The sequence below is a fragment of the Tamandua tetradactyla genome, chromosome 12, assembly GCF_023851605.1.
Source record: "Tamandua tetradactyla isolate mTamTet1 chromosome 12, mTamTet1.pri, whole genome shotgun sequence".
NCBI classification, from domain to species: domain Eukaryota; kingdom Metazoa; phylum Chordata; class Mammalia; order Pilosa; family Myrmecophagidae; genus Tamandua; species Tamandua tetradactyla.
Genome location: NC_135338.1, coordinates 53,686,066 through 53,704,317, shown reverse-complemented (window position 1 = coordinate 53,704,317; position 18,252 = coordinate 53,686,066). Strand labels below are relative to the sequence as shown.

Below are 18,252 nucleotides of genomic sequence, written 5' to 3'. Positions count from 1 at the left end.
TTACCCGCCTTTCAATTTATAACTTACCCCATTTAATTTTTTTATAGCCCTCAACACTGGCACACTAGGTATATGTCTACAGTCTGCCTTTCCCACTTTAACATATGCTTGCTGCTCTATTCCCACTTTCTACAAGTGACCATGACATAGGGTTTGATTATTTTGCACTTATTGTGGTTTAAAATGAAATTATTTTATCACCCAATTTTTCTCCTTGAGACATCTTCTACAAATGAGGCTTTTAACAAGAGACACACTTGACACTCAAGTATACTTTTAAAAGAGAAAAACATTTATTTTTTTAGGGTGCTGATGTTTGCTTCTATGGCTGGAAAGCAGATTACCCCTTAGAAGTATGGAAGTTCAGAATCATTTCATCCATATTCGTCTCACTCAGGAAAAAGTCACGAAGACGTCTTTCTCATAATTTCTTTCTTCCAGACAGTCATTCTCAAGTCCCTTGTCTTTCTTTGACTATCACTTTAGGCTTTAGTAGCTCTTTCCTTCTACTTCCTGCTCAAACTAAGTTGCCCACACAGGGCTTTCCCAACACAGCTGGCCTCTTGCCATAGGGAGCTGGAGCCAAACATACTTGAGTAGGTTTTTTCCCCTATGAAATGAGTTAGATATAAGATTTCTTCAACCCTGAACTGCCCAGCCCCATTCTGTTCTCTCACCTATGGAACTAATGCCAGGGTAAACCTATTTTCATCATATTTTAAGAACAAAACCCATGCCTTTCCTTTGAAGTTTTGTTCTGCAACAACAGAAATGATAGTTTTCAGTATGTACAAAGGTTAGAAAAAGGGAAGCTTAAAAATAATCTTATTTTACAGTTGAAAGCTATAACTACAAAGCAGTTACAACAGTGCCAATAATATATGTGTACATATGTATATACAAGTGTGGTGCATTCATGTATATGTATAGTATATATGTGTGTATTTGTGTATGTGCATGCATGTTTTAAGTAACTCCTTTGGACTGAGAAGGGGGAAATTGACTCTTACACAACTCTTTTAATTAGGCCAAGAAAGTTTGATGTTTTATGGAAGTTAAGGGAACAGTAGCACTTTTAAAAGTTCCCCAGTTTGTTAGTGGTCAAAAATACTGAAACTCAGACAAATAGATAGAAAACCAGACATCTAACTACAGAGTTAGCCAGCCACATAGCTAGCTTGCTAGCTAGATGACAAAATGATATGGCAAATATGGCAAAATGTTAAAAGTTGGTGGATCTGGGTATGTGGGTGAAGTTATGTTGGAGTTCTCTGTATGGCTGTTGTACTATTTTTGCAGCTGTCTTGTAGGTTTGAAATTTTTTCAAAATAAAAATTAAAAAATATATATACTGAAACTAAAAGCCAATTAAAGAAATAAGTGGAGAAAAATAATCCCAGAAGCACTCTGTCAAATTATTTCCAAAGCCAAGAATGTGTAAAGACTGAACAAAAGATTTAGAGACATCCCAACAAAAGCCAGGAATACATACACAAAGCCAGGCAGCCATACACGGAGACAGGAAGCCTGGCGATACACGATGACAAAGCATGTGCTGTTTTCCATTTTAAGTATGTAATCTGGTTTTAATCATTTTCAAGAAATGTTTCCAAATTAGGAGAAATAAAATCTTTAAAAGTATTAATGAGGGGTTGGCCACGGTGGCTCAGCAGGCAAGAACACTTGCCTGGGTTCGATTCCCGGGCCTGCCCATGTAAAAAAATTAAAAAAATTAAAAAAAATAAAAGTATTAATGAGACTAAACTCTTACTTTATTGTCTTTGAGGCCAGACTTGACTTCAGAGCACAGAGTCTGATAGCTTATCGAACCTGAATGAGAACTTGTGAGATGAATTCTGTCAATTCTGCCAATATCTCATACCTACTTTTTTTTTTACGATAGGAAACTTTCTATCTTTTCCACTCATGCTAAATTGAAAAAGATCCAATACATCCAAAATGACCTTTAAAACTTCATTTTCTGATAAAACACAAGAAAAATACATGCCTAACAATGGACGAAAATGAAGGATGTATAGTGCTCACAAGTTTGTCAATTCAAGTTCATAGTACAGATATCATTAGAATAGATATATTGTATCCTGGACAGGAAGGACTATCCTCAGTACAGCCCAAGATTTAAATACATTAATCCCATAGAAAGAAAGACCACCAGTATCCAGGGAACAAAATAACTTAGGAATTCAGGCCTGTAGATGAAAAATCAAATCAGACATTATACTGGACTTAAAGCAAAGAATCTCTTTTTTTAAATAATAACTATACAGCCTCTCTGCGTTGGAGTGCTGTAAAGTGCAAAGGTTACTAAAACCCAGTTCCTTAATACTAGAAGCAAGGCCTATGGATGCCATGAGCTAATCTAAAAGTACAGGCTGGAGAAAAAAAGGAGGAGGAAGACAATGAGCGAGAACGAATAAAAGGAAAATGATCTAGTGTGGATGGAAAGCGGGAGAGTAAAAAGAAGAACATACATCAGCAAGCTGTAACAAACCACTAAGAAGTCACTTCAGCTGCTGATTTCTGACTCAACTCAAGTTCCATCTGGAAAGGTGTTGCGATAATGGGGATGGAAAACCATTATTTTTCTAAAAAAGAAAAATGTACAGTATATTTTATTTATGAATTTATAGAAACCAATCAGGCCTCGAACATGTAAAAAGTAAATCTATATTTGCAAAGTTAAAAGTATGACGATATAAAGCAGACTAAGTTAACAAAAAGAAAACTTTTTTTATTTATATTGTTAAATACAATTAGTTTCCCTGATTATAACCCATAATCAGTAGGACCTAAAATACAAGATGGACTGTACAGAGAGGTGAACTACCCCAGAATATATATATATATATATATATATATATATATATATACACACAACCACACACACATATATATAAGAACCACTGAACTCAGGAAAAGCAAAGCTGAGCTTGTTAAAGTACTGTCTGTAAGTTAAAAGCTTGTAGTGATAATATAATCATATGCATCCTTCTAAAAATTTTAGAGAATTGACCCTTTTGCTGATACCAGTCTAGAAAAAAAAACAACCAATCACTGAAACAACTGGGTGCGGACGGTTCATTTGCCATATGGTTGGTCATGGTGCATTTCTGGGGTGTAAGTCAATAGAACAATCATAACCCAGAGGTGAAGCAAAGCCTAAAGAAAGAAAAAACATTTTATGGATTAGCTGATAAATCAAACTTTACCAAAGGCTCACTGTGTACTGCCCCGAAGGCAGGAACCATGTCTAATTTATCTCTATATCCTCTGTGCCTAGCCCTGTGTCTGAAACACTGCAGGGGCTCAGTAAATGTTTACTGGATAAGATAATGTGGGGAGGGATGAATGAACAATTAGATAAGCTGGATGGAGTGAAGAGTAACAGAGGGTTGCTATACCTTCAGAACTCCTAGTTGAGAGGATAAAGTCCTAAACTCAAACACCTTCATAACAGACACATAAATAGCCAACCAGGTCATTATAATGCAGAACTGACAACATGATTAAAATTACTAGGATTACATGAAGATGGTTGGAAAGGTTTTCTAGAACTTAAATGGTTGATATTTTCAAAGATGTTTTAGCCATGATTTGGTGAAGATGAGACAAAAAAAAATTTCCTGTCAGGGACTGTGTCAAGTTTCCGAGGATGAAATCAGCCTAGTATACAATCCATAATGATAAATTTCCACTAATTCCCTGCATGGTAGTGCTGATTTTAACAAGAGCTCGTCGCTAAGTACCTCAGCACTTTGTCGTGTGCGACAAATCACATTTCCTCCTGACAAGGGGCACAGGCATTACTTGGAGTCTCCAACACCCTGGCAATCAAGTTTACCTATATGTGGGTATGTTCTGAATTCTTTTTTTGATGCCATTCAATTTTATTTTCTTTGTTCCTCTCATCCCTCGCTCCTTAAAGAATTTTTATTTAAAGGAATAACTCTTCCCTCTAGTGGATCCCAGAGAAATTTCATTTTAAGTACATTTTAAATTCTTTTCAAGAAAACTGCCAGTCTTAATTCAGCCCAACTTCTTTTAGACATACCCATTCATAATAGTGAGCTTCTCAGGCATAAAGGACCCACAAAATGGCCTATCAAATCATTGTAATCATTTTATTAGAGCTAAGAAACATGAATGAAAATAAATCAACCTTGAGTTCATTTTAGAAAATAAAGCAAAATACATGAAAAATAATTAAAGCAACTTTACATCAAGATAAAAATTAAATCGATTGTTTATATGGTGTTTCTATCATAAGAGGGACTTATAAATGGAGGTATCAAACTGCACTTAAGTTAATTTTATTTATAGAAAAGACTTTGAACAATTTATATTTTAGATATAATGAACTGTCAATTTACAATCTATTCTAAGAAAATCTGAATTACCAAAAATGAGCTCTATTCTTTCAAAAGTGACGACTTTTATACTTCCAATATGATTTGAAGGCTGAAAAAAAAACTGGCTAAAAATCAAGTGCAGTGGAATGCACAGGTGGTACAGTGGTAGAATGCTGGCCTTCTATACAGGAGACCTGAGTTCAATTTCCAGACCATGCAAACCCCTCGACCCCAAAAAGAATCAAGTGCAGCATTGTTTTTTCAAACAAATTTACTTACCATATATATAATTACAAATACCCGTGCCATGGGATATCTTCGGAGAAAAATTCCCAGACGGATGCTATGCAAACCAGGGAGTATGGAGAAGGGAAAGAGAAGACAGTTGAACTCAAAAGAAAATCTTCTTGTGGTACTGTCTAATGATTTTTAAAAATTAATTTATTTAAACTATTTATGTGGCTACCATAGAAGTATGATTTTTACAATAAATTGTTGCATGATTACTTGAAATAACTATATCAAAGAAAGGTCACAGTAGCAAACAAATACCTTAATCATTATTTGAGATTTTCTTAATTCTACAAGCTACAACTGCAGGAGGCAAGCCAGGTCTCTCTCTAAATCATTTTCCTTTTAGGAACTAAAGCAATTACAGAAGGCATGGCAGGTGTGAACCCCCTGAGAGGAAAAACGACCCCGGATGGAAGTAACTTGCAAACAGCCAACCCAAAAGCTTTTGCATAGACAAACGCTTCTAAAAGGCACAAAATTATAGCCACTCAAGTAAAATAAAATAAGTGTGGAAGGAATATGATATCCAGTTATTATCACTCATGACTCTCTGTAACATTTACCCCTATCAAGATGGATATAGGTCCAAGCAAATACATGTTTCTTCTATGACTTTCTGTTTCTTTCACTGTCAGTAGCACAATGCCTTGCATAAGAACATTATGTATGTTGAATAAATGAATAGTTGAAATAGATGTGCTTAATAACTTAGAAATAATGACTATGACATCCCAGTCCTGCAGGTCAAGAAATGCAATAAAATCACTGTGCTTATTTTTAACACTACAGCTCTATCATGATACAGAAATGTAAGAAAAGACTAACTTTATTATGCAACAATTCATGAAAACTGCATTCAATTATAAACACTAAAACGAAAAGAGTTTACTAAGTTATTTTGATACAAACTTTTATCAAGGCTATATGTAAATTGTCAAAACATTGTTTATAAGGTGGAAGTCTAATTGAACAAAAATTTATATAGAAATATATATGTAACATACACAAAATATATTATTTATATAATACATAATATATATTAAAATAAGTACTGTTTACTTATAGTGCATCTTTTATTCTCACCACATGATAAAGTACTGGGATAAAATACTCAGATACATTTACATGAGATAGAGGCTTTCTCAATGAAATTTATGAGAGGTTTTTAAAATAGAATTTATTAGAGAAAAAGAGAAAGAGTCAGTGTTAATCATCCTCAATAAAATGTGGCAACTAGCAGTCCTTTTGAAGCAATTTTGTAACACTGAAATATCTTGAAAGGAGTAAGGTAAATGTTACTTTAAAATACCAGCTTTGCCTGATGGTACTATGACTGAAACCACTGACAATGTTATAAAAATAGCTGACGGTCCATCACTCATTGTTACTGCCATCTCTTACCTAAACTGGTCAATTGAACTAGCAGCTTTGCGGACTTTTCCATACATTCCTGCCAGATTAGTTTCTGTGTCATTAAAAAGAACAGGAACATTGCGCAGACGTGTACCTATTCAAACAAGAAAACATCTGTAAATTAATGTACTAACACAAAAACAACTGTCTAACAAAATAACAAATATGCATTTTATTACATATGGAAGAAATTCTCAGACAAACTTTCTAAGCATTATATCCAAGGTAAAAATAAACAAAAACAAAAACCAAGAAAAGATTGATAAATCTGATAATATATAATGTTTAAACTTCATATACATAAAAATCAAAATCAAAATTTAAAAATTAAGAAAAACATTCTTCCCACAAAATTAGCAAAGATCAAAGAGGTTAAAATACCTAGTATTGGCAAGCGTTACTATTAATGGGTACTTTTCACATGTGCTAACAAGAGTAATACCGCATTCCTTTTCTAGATAGCAAAATTAATGACTCCCGCATTTAGATATCTAGCCTAAACATCCCCTAAACTCCAGACTCATCCAATTACCTATTTCATCTCCATCTGAACGTCTGATACCTCAAAGTCAGCATGCTGAAAACTATGATCGTGATTTTCTGCCTGCTTCTCCTGCATTCTTCCTGTCTCAACATATGTGAATTCCATCTTCCATCTCCTCAGACCAAAAAAGCTTTGACTCCTTTCATTTTATCAACCCCCACATCCAATCTGCCAGCAAATTTTGTCAATTCACCTTTAAAATAAAAATTCCTGAATCCACTCCACAATCTCCACTCTGATCTGAGCCACAATCTTCTCTCACATGAATTAATTCAATGGCTCCTCACTAGTCTACCTGTCTCTGTTCTTAGCCCTCTGCAGCCTACTCTCAATAAGCAGCCAGAAGTATCCTCTTAAAATGTAAGTCAGCTCAGTCAACCCTCTTAAGACCCTCCCATGGTTTTCCTACCTCACTCAGAGTATAAATCCATGCTCTGGTCTAAACAGCCTCCCCCAGGTAATCCGAATTCACCTCACACTACTCTCCCTCTTGGTCTACTCCAACTGCATTGTCCTCTTGCTGTTCCTGCAACATGTGAGGAACACTTTGGCCTCAGGGCCTTTGCATCTGCTCTTCTCTCTGCATGTAGCACTTTTTCTCCAGACCTCCATAGTACACTACGTTGTCTGCTTTGGGACTTTACTCAAGTGCCCCTTTTCAGAGAGGCCTTTCTTGACCACCCTATTTAAATTACAATCCCATCCCCACATCTGGGACCCTCTCTCTCCCTCCCCTGCTTAATTTTTTTCTGCAGCACTTATCACCACATGATATAATCTGTTTACTGACTGATCTTCTGGCTATAACTCCCTTAACCTTCCCAACAACAGAATATAAGATCCATATGGCAGAGATTTTGGTTTCTTTCATTTACCACCATACCAACACTGAGGAAAGAATCTGGCACAGATTAAGTACTCAAAAATTACTTGATAATTTTTAGCAATAAATATCAAAAGCCTTTAAATGTGTACATCCACTGACCCAGCAATCCCATTTCTAGTCATTTATCCTAACAAACAGAAGATATATTCAGAGGATATTTTCCTCAGTGCTGCTAAGGAATACATAAAAAATTGACACCAATTTAAATGCCCAAACATAAGGAATTAGGTAAACAAATTATCATATTTCATGATAGAATTCCGTGGAGCAATAAAAAAGTTACTGTATGAAATACATTGTGGAAAGATATTTATATCATACAAAAAAAAAGTGAATAAAATAGATACCACAAATATAATAGGAAAAAACCCAAAAGGAATTTTTTCAAAATGTTAGTTTAGGGTGTCAGATTATAAGGTTATTTTAATTTTCTTTTTTTTGTTTTCGTATTTCTTTCTACAATAACCAGGTGTTATTCAGTGCTACTAAAAAAAGGAGAGGGGGAGAAATCTAAAGTCAAAGAACTGAGAGATCTGTTGACTAACAACTCTGCAGACATTATTAACTTCTAAGATTAAAAACCTGATGTGTTGAAGCTTTTTCTTTATTATATATTTTGGTAATCTATAAGCTTCTCTATTAAAATTAGAGAATAGGGAAACACTTATAAGAACTATGTATCAGCCTTAATATAGATAAATATTCATTGGAAGATTACTAAAGCAAATCTTACTTTTTAAGTTTCCTGAAAGTTATCTCTCTACTGAATTATTTGCCTGGTATCATTTTGTTAAGTAACCTCTATGTTTCAAATGATTATCACTAATATCAATAAGAAGGGATATTAACTAATCTATTATCCAGTTTACTAATGAAATTATTAAATGGCACATGGCCTAGGTCTCCATCAGGAGATAATCTGGTCCTTCACTGATAAAATTTCTTACCAAATAAATATGGTTTTCTGTAATCTTTCAAAATCATTTTGAATTAGCAAGGCTAGAAACAGAGGCAATGAAATGTTCTTTCAGTGAGATTCCATCATTTTTTGGTTACCTTCACCATTGTCAATTCCAGACATATTAATAGAAGATCCATTACTACTATTTCCAGAGGCAGAGTTTATCTGCTGCTCGAGGCGCTCCAGTTGAAAGACTAGAGAGTTCTTTTCTGTGCTGAGACTCTCCAGCATGGTCTGCTTCTGAATAAGAGTTTCTGTTAGCTGATGGAGTCGATTTTCCAACTCAGACTGACTGTTGTTGCTTAGAGTTTTATTGGTAAGCTAAAAGGCAAAAGTGTTTCATTTCATTACATAAAATGAAAGTCATAAAACTTAGAAACCACATTACTACATTCACACAGGTAAATTGTAAGAAAAATTTATTTCATCATGATTTCTCAAAAGTCTTCAATGATTCTGTTTACAGATATGGTCCCCTACCCCCACCCTAAGCTGTATTAATGATAAGTCATGAAATCAATTTGGTGGGTCACAATCAGATTCTAAAAAATGCAAGAGAATAGAATAGAATTTGATGCATCAAAGTGTATAGCACATATTACGTATATTGTTTTGGGAAACTTCTGCTTCGGTTTTACTGGTGTTAAGTACATTTGAGTATGGACGCATGATGTAAACTGCATTTCATACTATGGCATCCTGGTCAGAAAATGTGAAAGCCTGGTCTACAGAATGCAGTTCAAACTTCTCAGTCTGGATTCAAAACCCTTGGCAGTGTGCTAGAAGAGTGACATTTTAGTCCTAGTTCGAATAAATTGCTCTATGACTTTTTGGAAATTACTTGACTTCTCTGGACCTTAGTTACCCATCTCTAATATACAGGCTAGACCAGATACTATCTCTTTCTGAATATGAACCTTTGCTGAAGCACTAATCCTGTAGTGACCTTTATGGTCCAAGAAAATTCTTTGTTTCTAATCTCTCTGATGAAATTGAATATTACATTTAAAATATTGTAGAAAAATACACAAGAAAGTTAAATGGTAATTTTCTCTGAGTGTTGGGAACATAGGTAATTAAAATTTTTTGTGTGTTTTGTATTTTTTCTGGATTTATTATAAGTATGTATTAATTTTTAAAAACTGCAATTGCCATTTTTTAAAGAAGATACCATATCTTCTGTGTAATAAAGAGACACGGTTCTTTCTCAATGTGAAAAAAAAATTCTCCATAATTTAACAGTGTGCTGTAGTACACAGAAAACAGCTTCAGGTTTTCATTTCTGCTCTGCAAATTACTAGGTGCAAATTGGACAATTTGGTGCACCTCTCTGAATCTGTCTCCTTGTCTGTAAATGATAACAATACCTGTTGTATATGGTATTTAGGGATATTAAATAAGACAGTTTTCCAAGTAGGGTCTGGCTGAGCTGGTATTCCAATCCTTCATTCTATCTTCTGTTTGATCGTGTCTTTCATCATTTCCCTCTATTCCCATGTAGTCTCTGTTCTGCTATTCATATTTTCCATTGGGAAAACTCCTTCCCTTCTCTTAGTATGTTCTACCTGACCTTCAAAGCCTCCCCCATGAAGCCCTCTCAAACCACTCTAGCCTGTGATGATCTTGGTCTTGGCATGTTATCAATCACTCTGGTAGCATCATTTTATATGTGTTGATTCTGCCTCCTCAATGTAACTGTATGTCTGCTCCTTGAGGGCAGGAATCACATTTTTCCAACCAATAGTTTATTTTTATTATAAATAACAAACATACAAACATTCTTGACATACAAACATTTCTGACATACAAACATTCTTGACATGCCAACCAATAGTTTTGAAAAGAGTTTGAGCTTAGGAGACTGACAGATTGATCAAAATCCACTAGCAAGTCACATTACATTTGTCAGCATCTCACATATTAAGGACAGGGAAGAAGGGCACACTCAAATCAGTTAGCTATGACCCGTTCCCAACTTTTATGAAGAATTCATAAACCTTTATATAAATTATTCAAATGATTAATGAGTCAATTATTTATTGGTTCAATCATTCAAGCATGAGAAAGGAAAGAACAATGTACAATTACAAGGTAAGTAAATGCACAATTCTATCAGTTAATGATAAAGTTTCAGTAAACATGGGTGGCAGGCACATCAGTATCATTTTCTGTATGCTTCACATTTCATAGTTTAAAAAAGATCTTGTTGGCTTTTTGAAAGATCTGTCAATTGTTACTAGAGAGATTTATCATTGGATTTTTCTTAGAGAACACAATTATGAAACTGGCAATCGGAATAACCATTACTGAAGTTATGAAGTAAGAAATTTTGGGAGGAACACATATGTACTCAGTTTACTTTGGCTGTAAGATACTTCTAAAAGAAGCAAGTCAGAGAACATAGCAAATGCAGACTCAAATGGCATTAGATGAACTCCATGCCAGGTTGAAAGTAAGTTATCTCACTACTGCAACAATAGAACAAGTAGCTTTACAATGACATGTTTTACCAAGTTCTGAATGCTGATTCATACCTGATTTCTAAGTTTTTGAATTTCCTCTTCTCGATCTTTAATTCTGCTTTGCAAGGTGTTCTTTGTTCGATACAGGTCTTCTTCTATATAATGGCATTCCTAAAAAGTGAGGCAAATAAATGAAAGCTAAAATCAGCATTCTCTATTCCATTCTAGCACCTAAAACCGAGCCTAGAACATAACAGGCACTCAACCAGCATTTGTTGAGTATATATTAAATGAATAAATGAACAGTTCTGAATGAATCTTATAAAAAATTATCACCTCAGTATGATGATTATGTTTATATCATAATCATAACCATCATACTGAGCCCATAAATAACTACTAACAGGATTAAGTCATTACTAAACAAATGTACTATTTTGATTTTGTAGCAATGAAGAATGCATTGTCCTTCCAAGAATCTCAGGTACACAATAGCATAATAATGACAGCAAATTGGATAAAATATTTACAACATATATGCTAAAGACTGATATTCTTCGCAACAGAATGTTCATAAAAACAGACTTTTAAAAACACAAACCATTATTAGCCCCATACTAAGAAAAGATGCTCAGCCTTAATCATAATCAGAGGAATAAAAGTTTAAATTATCCTCAGATATCATATTTCATGTCGCAGATTGGCAAAAATAAAAAATTCTGATAATACAACTCTTTTTTCTGTTGCTGTGGGGAAAGAATTACTCTTATGTTTGCTGATGGGACTATAAATTGGTACACGTTTTAGGAAGGATAATTTAGCAAAATTTGCTGAACTCACTAATAAAATGTACCCTTTTCCCAACAATATGCCTAGTAACAAACTAGAAAAAAGGTTCAATCTCACTAACAATCAAAGAAATGTAAATAAACAATGTGCAATTATAAACCATTAATAAAACAAATACATTTTAATGATATCTAATGTTGGCAAGGATACAAAGACAAAAATTATTTTACCATCATATATAAATAGATACAAACGCTTCTGAAAGTAACTGGATGAAACATTAAAAGCCTTAAAAAAATTTATTGCAAAATATATTAAGAAACCTTAAGTAAAATTTACAGACTTTGATCCAGTAAGAGTCTTCCCAGAAATCTTACCTAAGGAAACAAAGATGATCATCCCAAGACAATAACAGCAAAAAATTTAGAAAACAACACAAAGAATTGCTTAACAACAGGGTCATTTCCAAAGAAATTATACCACATTCTTATGGAATATAACGTGGCCATTAAAATTGTGCATTGAAAAATATTTGACATTTAATTATTTAAAAAATGAAAACGGAAGATGCATTTTGCTTTCTACAATTTATATACGTTTAAAAAAGATAAGGAAAAACTGTCATATTTTGATAAAACACTAGGAAGTGGAGAAAATGTTTCTGAGTGGTAGAGGGGAAAAGAAATTAAAAAAATAATTTTTATGGTAAGAAAAAAAATCACAATCAATTAATTGATTAATCACAATTAATATTAATCACAATCAATAATTTGTGACTGGTAATTAATTCAGTCTATGATTTCTTAATTTTTCTTTCATATTCTATCTACCAGGCAATACCATTTCTTAAAATCACTTGGTATTATCAATTGCGCAATTGTAGCTATACTAATGGGTATACGTGGTAACTCACTGCAGTTTCTATTTGTAAAACCTTAATGATTGAATGATATTAATCATTAATCATAATATTGAGCAGCTTTTCATGTGCTCATGAAAATGTACCTCATATTATATGTACCAAGTAATATTCTGTAGTACCTGTTTTGTTCGATCACTGACAAGAGAGAGAAAAAAAAAAAAGGAAACACCTCCAGATTCCCTAACCCAAGTGCATTATTAGCTTGTGTACCTAACACATGGGTATTCTGTATTAGTATCTGTGCTGGTTTGAAAGGATGTATGTACCCTAGAAAAGCCATGTTTTAATCCTAATCCCATTCTGTAAAGGCAGCCGTTTCTTTAAATCCCTATCCAGATTCAGCACTGTATGTCTGAGACTATAATTAGATTATTTCCCTGGAGATGTAAATCAATCAAGTTAGGTGGAGACATGTCTCCACCCATCCGGGTGGGTCTTGATTAGTTTATGGGAATCCTATAAAAGAGGAAACAATTTGAAACTAGAGATTCAGAGAGAGCAGAGGAGAACAACATAGCCACGAAAAGCAGAGTCCACCAGCCAGTGACCTTTGGACATGAAGAAGGAAAATGCCTCCCAGGGAGCTTCATGAAACAGGAAGCCAGGAGAGAAAGCTAACAGATGACGCCGTGTTCGCCAAGTGCCCTCCAGCCGAGAGAAAAACCCTGACTGTGTTTGCCATGTACCTTCTCACTTGAGAAACCTTGAACCTCATTGGCCTTCTTGAACCAAGGTATCTTTCCTTAGATGCCTTTGATTGGACATTTCTATAGACTTGTTTAATTGGGACATTTTCTTGGCCTTAGAACTGTTAACTAGCAACTTACTAAATTCCCCTTTTAAGAAGCCATTCCATTTCTGATATACTGCATTCCAGCAGCTAACAAATTAGAACAGTATCAATAATACTTATGGATATTGTGAGTCAGGTTCAAATCTGAATCTAAGAACAAAGCATATGCCAATTAAAAAAATATGCCGAAAGGAAAAAAAAATGTTTTTTTAAAAAGCCCAACTCACTGAAATACAACATAGCACAGGGAAGAACAAGTAATTAAAGCTAACTAAATATCTTCAAAAGTATTATGCTTAACTATGCAAAATAAAGGGAGCTATATGAAGAAATACAGACAGAATATGGACTAAAATTGCAAAAGACTACTTTTGACATTTTTAGTTCAACCTGCTCATTTCACAGATGAAAACACTGAGATAAATGAGAAAAGAGAAAAATACCAAGGTAACTGGGATAGGAGAATCACAACCTCCAATAAGGTTTAATAGCTATTCGCCTGATTTCTTTCAAGCTCTAAGCAAGAACAAATTTTAAGGCTGAAATGATATAAATTCATAGGAACACTAAAGAACTATTTAATCCAAAGATTACATCTAGAACATGTGATCACTAAGTAAATAAATAACAAATTCAGTTCCATGTTCCCATACTTAAACCTCTCATTTTTTTAAAAACTTTTTTTATTAATTAAAAAAAATTAACAAAACATTTAGATATCATTCCATTCTACATATACAATCAGTAATTCTTAATATCATCACATAGTTGCATATTCATCATTTCTTAGTACATTTGCATCGATTTAGAAAAAGAAATAAAAAGACAACAGAAAAAGAAATAAAATGATAAGAGAAAAAAAAGACTATACATAAAATACCCCTTACCCCTCGCTTTCATTTACCACTATTTCGAACTGAATTTATTTTAACATTTGTTCCCCCTATTATTTATTTCATTTTATTTATTTATTTATTTTTTACATGGGCAGGCACTGGGAATCGAACCCGGGTCCTCTGGCATGGCAGGCAAGCATTCTTGCCTTCTGAGCCACTGTGGCCCGCCCTGTTTCCCCTATTATTTATTTTTATTCCATATGTTCTACTCTTCTGTTGATATAGTAGCTAAAAGGAGCATCAGACATAAGGTTTTCACATTCACAGAGTCTCACTGTGAAAGCCATATCATTGTTCAATCATCATCAAGAAACATGGCTACTGGAACACAGCACTACATTTTCAGGCAATTCCCTCCAGCCTCTCCACTACATCTTGAATAACAAGGTGATATCTACTTAATGCGTAAGAATAACCTCCAGGATAACCTCTTGACTCTGTTTGGAATCTCTCAGCCATTGACACTTTGTCTCATTTTACTCTTCCCCCTTTTGGTCGAGAAGTTTCTCTCAATCCCTTGATGTTAATTCTCAGCTCATTCTAGGGTTTTTCTCAGTCCCTTGATGCTGAATCTCAGCTCATTCCAGGATCTCTGTCCCATGTTGCCATGAAGGTCCACATCCCTGGGAGTCATGTCCCATGCAGAGAGGGGGAGGGTGGTGAGACTGCTCGTCGTGTTGGCTGGAGAGAGGGGCCACATCTGAGCAACAAGAGGCTCTCTTGGGGCTTAACCCTCTCATTTTAAAAAAGGACACTGGGAAAAGTATAGAGTAAAACCACCTGCCATAATAAGACAAAAATTATCTCACTCACCATCAAGAACACCAAGTTTTTGCCTTTGAATATGAGAGTTGTTTGAATAAATTAAAATCCAATTTCTGAAAAAAAACAGCTAATCTTACAACTACATTATCTAAAACAGCTTACTATTCTTTGAGTTTTCTCTGCCTATGCAGGAAATAGATTCAGGTACTACTTTCTTAATAAAAATATTATCTGAATCATTTATCTGAGAATACAACTAGTTTCAGAAATAATAAATTTTAATGAAAAAATCTTTAAAAACATAAAACTGGAAATGTTATAAATAATGCACTGAGAATTATAGTAGCTCTTTTCTGAAAATGAAGTCTAATGATTTTATTGTGAGAATGAAATAAAATAATGTACACTAAATACCTAAAACAATGTAGTTCCTCAGTAAATTATAGATGCTATTAATATGAGATAGAACCTTATTCTGAAAATGTGGCTATAAAGATGTTTAACTATATTAATACTGAAACTATTATATAAGTGTGTTAAAGTAAAATAATTTGGCTTAGAGAACAGAAAACCAGTAATTAAAAATGAAACGATTTTAAATATGATTTCTAATAACAGTCTGTAAGTATTTTATCTCAAACAGAAAGAGCAGTCAAATATGGCACTAATAATATATTTGTTTTTATATTAAATAATATTTTCTATTATTCCTAGATAGTACAATGATGTTTTTAAATTTTCTATACATACAAGGAGATATTCAAATGTGCTTATAGGGTAGGAGAAAGAATTCTGGGTTCTGAGACAGAGGCAAGTCATGTCAAGGTAAGATGGAGACAGAGAGAATATCCCACATGTGCTCTCTACCACTAAAGTCTGAGGCCACATGCTAAAAATTTCAATAAGCTGCTTTTCGGGGAGGTTGCACAAGACCACTAGATGACAGCCTTCCTTGGTAATCACTAATCTAAAATCCTTTACCTGTTTTTGTCGATCCAATTCTGCCTCTACCTCTTGTTTAGATGCTTTTTGCTGGGCTATTTGGTCTTGTAGATCTTGTAACTGTTCTCTTGCTGATTCTGCTTCACTAACCTGTTGAGCCTCCATATCCTAAAAAGATGAAGTTATATGTGAAAGTGATAATAACTGTTCAAGGTCAACATTTACCAAGCAACCACAAACGGCTTGGTCAGCACTGTAGGGATAAAGGATAAAGATGAATAAGACAGTCTCAGCCTATGAGAAGCATAGAAACTATCTCCCTCATTATATAACATGACAAATGGTGAGACGAATGAAAAGGATAAAATGAGCAGGATATATGCCACAGCATAGAAATCATTTGGTTTGATTATGAGTATGAACAGATAGTGGCTCACTGGGAGATTTATGTCTCTTATCAAAAGCTAATAAATTCTAAAAGAACAGAACTATAACACAAAAACAGACCTAATGATGAAAATCACCATATTAATCCCCTGAAACTGTAGGTTATCGTTAGCTATTCCAATAATCAATAATCTCTCATATTGCCTGAAGTTAGCATATTATCTTCTCTTAAGTTTTACTACTATTACCTGTTTTCACATCTTCCCATATTTCTTGCCCTTACTTCTTTACTTTGTTGTCACAACTTCCACTTAGTCAATCCTGAAAGCAACCTTCACGATTTCCTGTGAAATCTTAATTTACTGGGCAGGAACACAGCTCTAGATCCTGTATTTTCCCATAAGGACTAAGCAGAAGTCCATTCATATAGTACTAAATGAGTTTAAAATTGGTGTCATTATTTTTCCTTTTACGTTTCGGTACATTGTTTTATGTCTGTTTCCACAAACTCTGTCACCTCACATATTGTTTGAAAGAACTGACAGATTACCAACATCCCCAGACAATTGCAGTACACTCCTCTAAATGCAAATAACTGAATTTTAGATGAAAACAGCAATAAATACAATGATTTTTGCCTTACCTTTAATATTGTGGGGTTAGCAGATGGTAGATTATCTTGGTCATCAATATGAATAAATTAGATAAATTCTTGAGAGCCAGGGAGTATGCACATGTTTTAGGCCAGACAGACTCAGGTTCTAATCCTGGCTCTGCCACTTTACTAGCTTTGTGGCAAGTTACTTTCCTGCTCCATTTTATATTTCTCAACTGTAAAAATGAGAATGAGCTCACCTACCTCACAGGGTTAAAGGAATAAACATAAGGATATATGTCAAGTACCTAACACAGTGCCTAGCACATAGAGCTCAGTAAATGACAGCTATTATTATGAATAATTCTTTCTCTTTGCTAGATCTGATGCTTTTTATTACAGATCCCATACACTTCTTGAGAAGGGGTAGGAAAAGGGTCAATGTTATCAATGATGTTCAGGTATGGATATTAAATCAAACAAAAGCACCATATTTTTCATATCTCATCCAAAAGACATGGGAATGGGTATTAGTAAGGTTAGCATCTATTAAAGTTCTAAGTTTATGGGACCAAATTCTATGGAATTGACAATTGTTTATTAAAAAAAAACTTACTTTAAAGATAATAAGGAAAGAAAACCCCAAATACCAGTAGTTACTCTTTACTGTGTCGAGAATAATACTAGGTTCTTTACATATACTATCCCTTATCCCCAATAAAGCATTGTTTATGTGTATTTTACAGATAAGAAAACTACAGTTCAGTAAGATGAAGTTACACCAGGTAACACATTTATTAAGTGCTTAAATCTAAGATTTGTATCTGGGTCTGTCTGATATTAGACCCTAAACTCTAAATGAGATATCCGATTCTCACAACTTCCACTTGCTTTTGCAGTTCACATAGGTCTTACAAATTAATAATTTGCTGAATTAATGCATGGATAAATATTACCTGCGAAACACTTATTTTTTTTAAAGAGAAGGCTCAACACCCTGTACTTTATCTTCTCTAATCCTAAGAGACCCTTCCTATGATATGTATGTCAAAGACAGCATTTTTAAGTTTAAATAAATGTTGAATACTTATAGTAATTAAACATAAATTATAAACTATAAGATTATCCATTGAAACTATAAAAGACCATCCCTGAGTTCATTCTATTATCAGAGAACATTCCAGTTTTAAAGACAAGCCCAAATGTAATTTGTTTTAACCACTAGAATGTAAG

General features: G+C 34.0%; 1 protein-coding gene across 4 annotated transcripts in view; it reads right to left on the bottom strand.

Annotated features, from left to right (window-relative positions):
* Positions 1 to 282: 282 nt before the first annotated feature.
* GOLGA5 (golgin A5) overlaps positions 283 to 18,252 on the bottom strand; it is a 47,192-nt gene continuing 29,222 nt past the window's right edge. For 3 of the 4 annotated variants that reach the window (XM_077123397.1, XM_077123396.1, XM_077123399.1), the window contains 6 exons: positions 16,077 to 16,205; positions 11,003 to 11,101; positions 8,564 to 8,789; positions 6,066 to 6,171; positions 4,650 to 4,713; positions 283 to 610 (listed from right to left, as the gene is read on the bottom strand). In XM_077123397.1, coding sequence (XP_076979512.1) covers positions 518 to 610; positions 4,650 to 4,713; positions 6,066 to 6,171; positions 8,564 to 8,789; positions 11,003 to 11,101; positions 16,077 to 16,205 — 717 coding nt within the window. In that variant the 3' untranslated portion in view covers positions 283 to 517. Of the gene's footprint in view, positions 611 to 2,901; positions 3,181 to 4,649; positions 4,714 to 6,065; positions 6,172 to 8,563; positions 8,790 to 11,002; positions 11,102 to 16,076; positions 16,206 to 18,252 lie in introns of those variants that run through there. The other variant, XM_077123398.1, reaches the window with a different exon arrangement.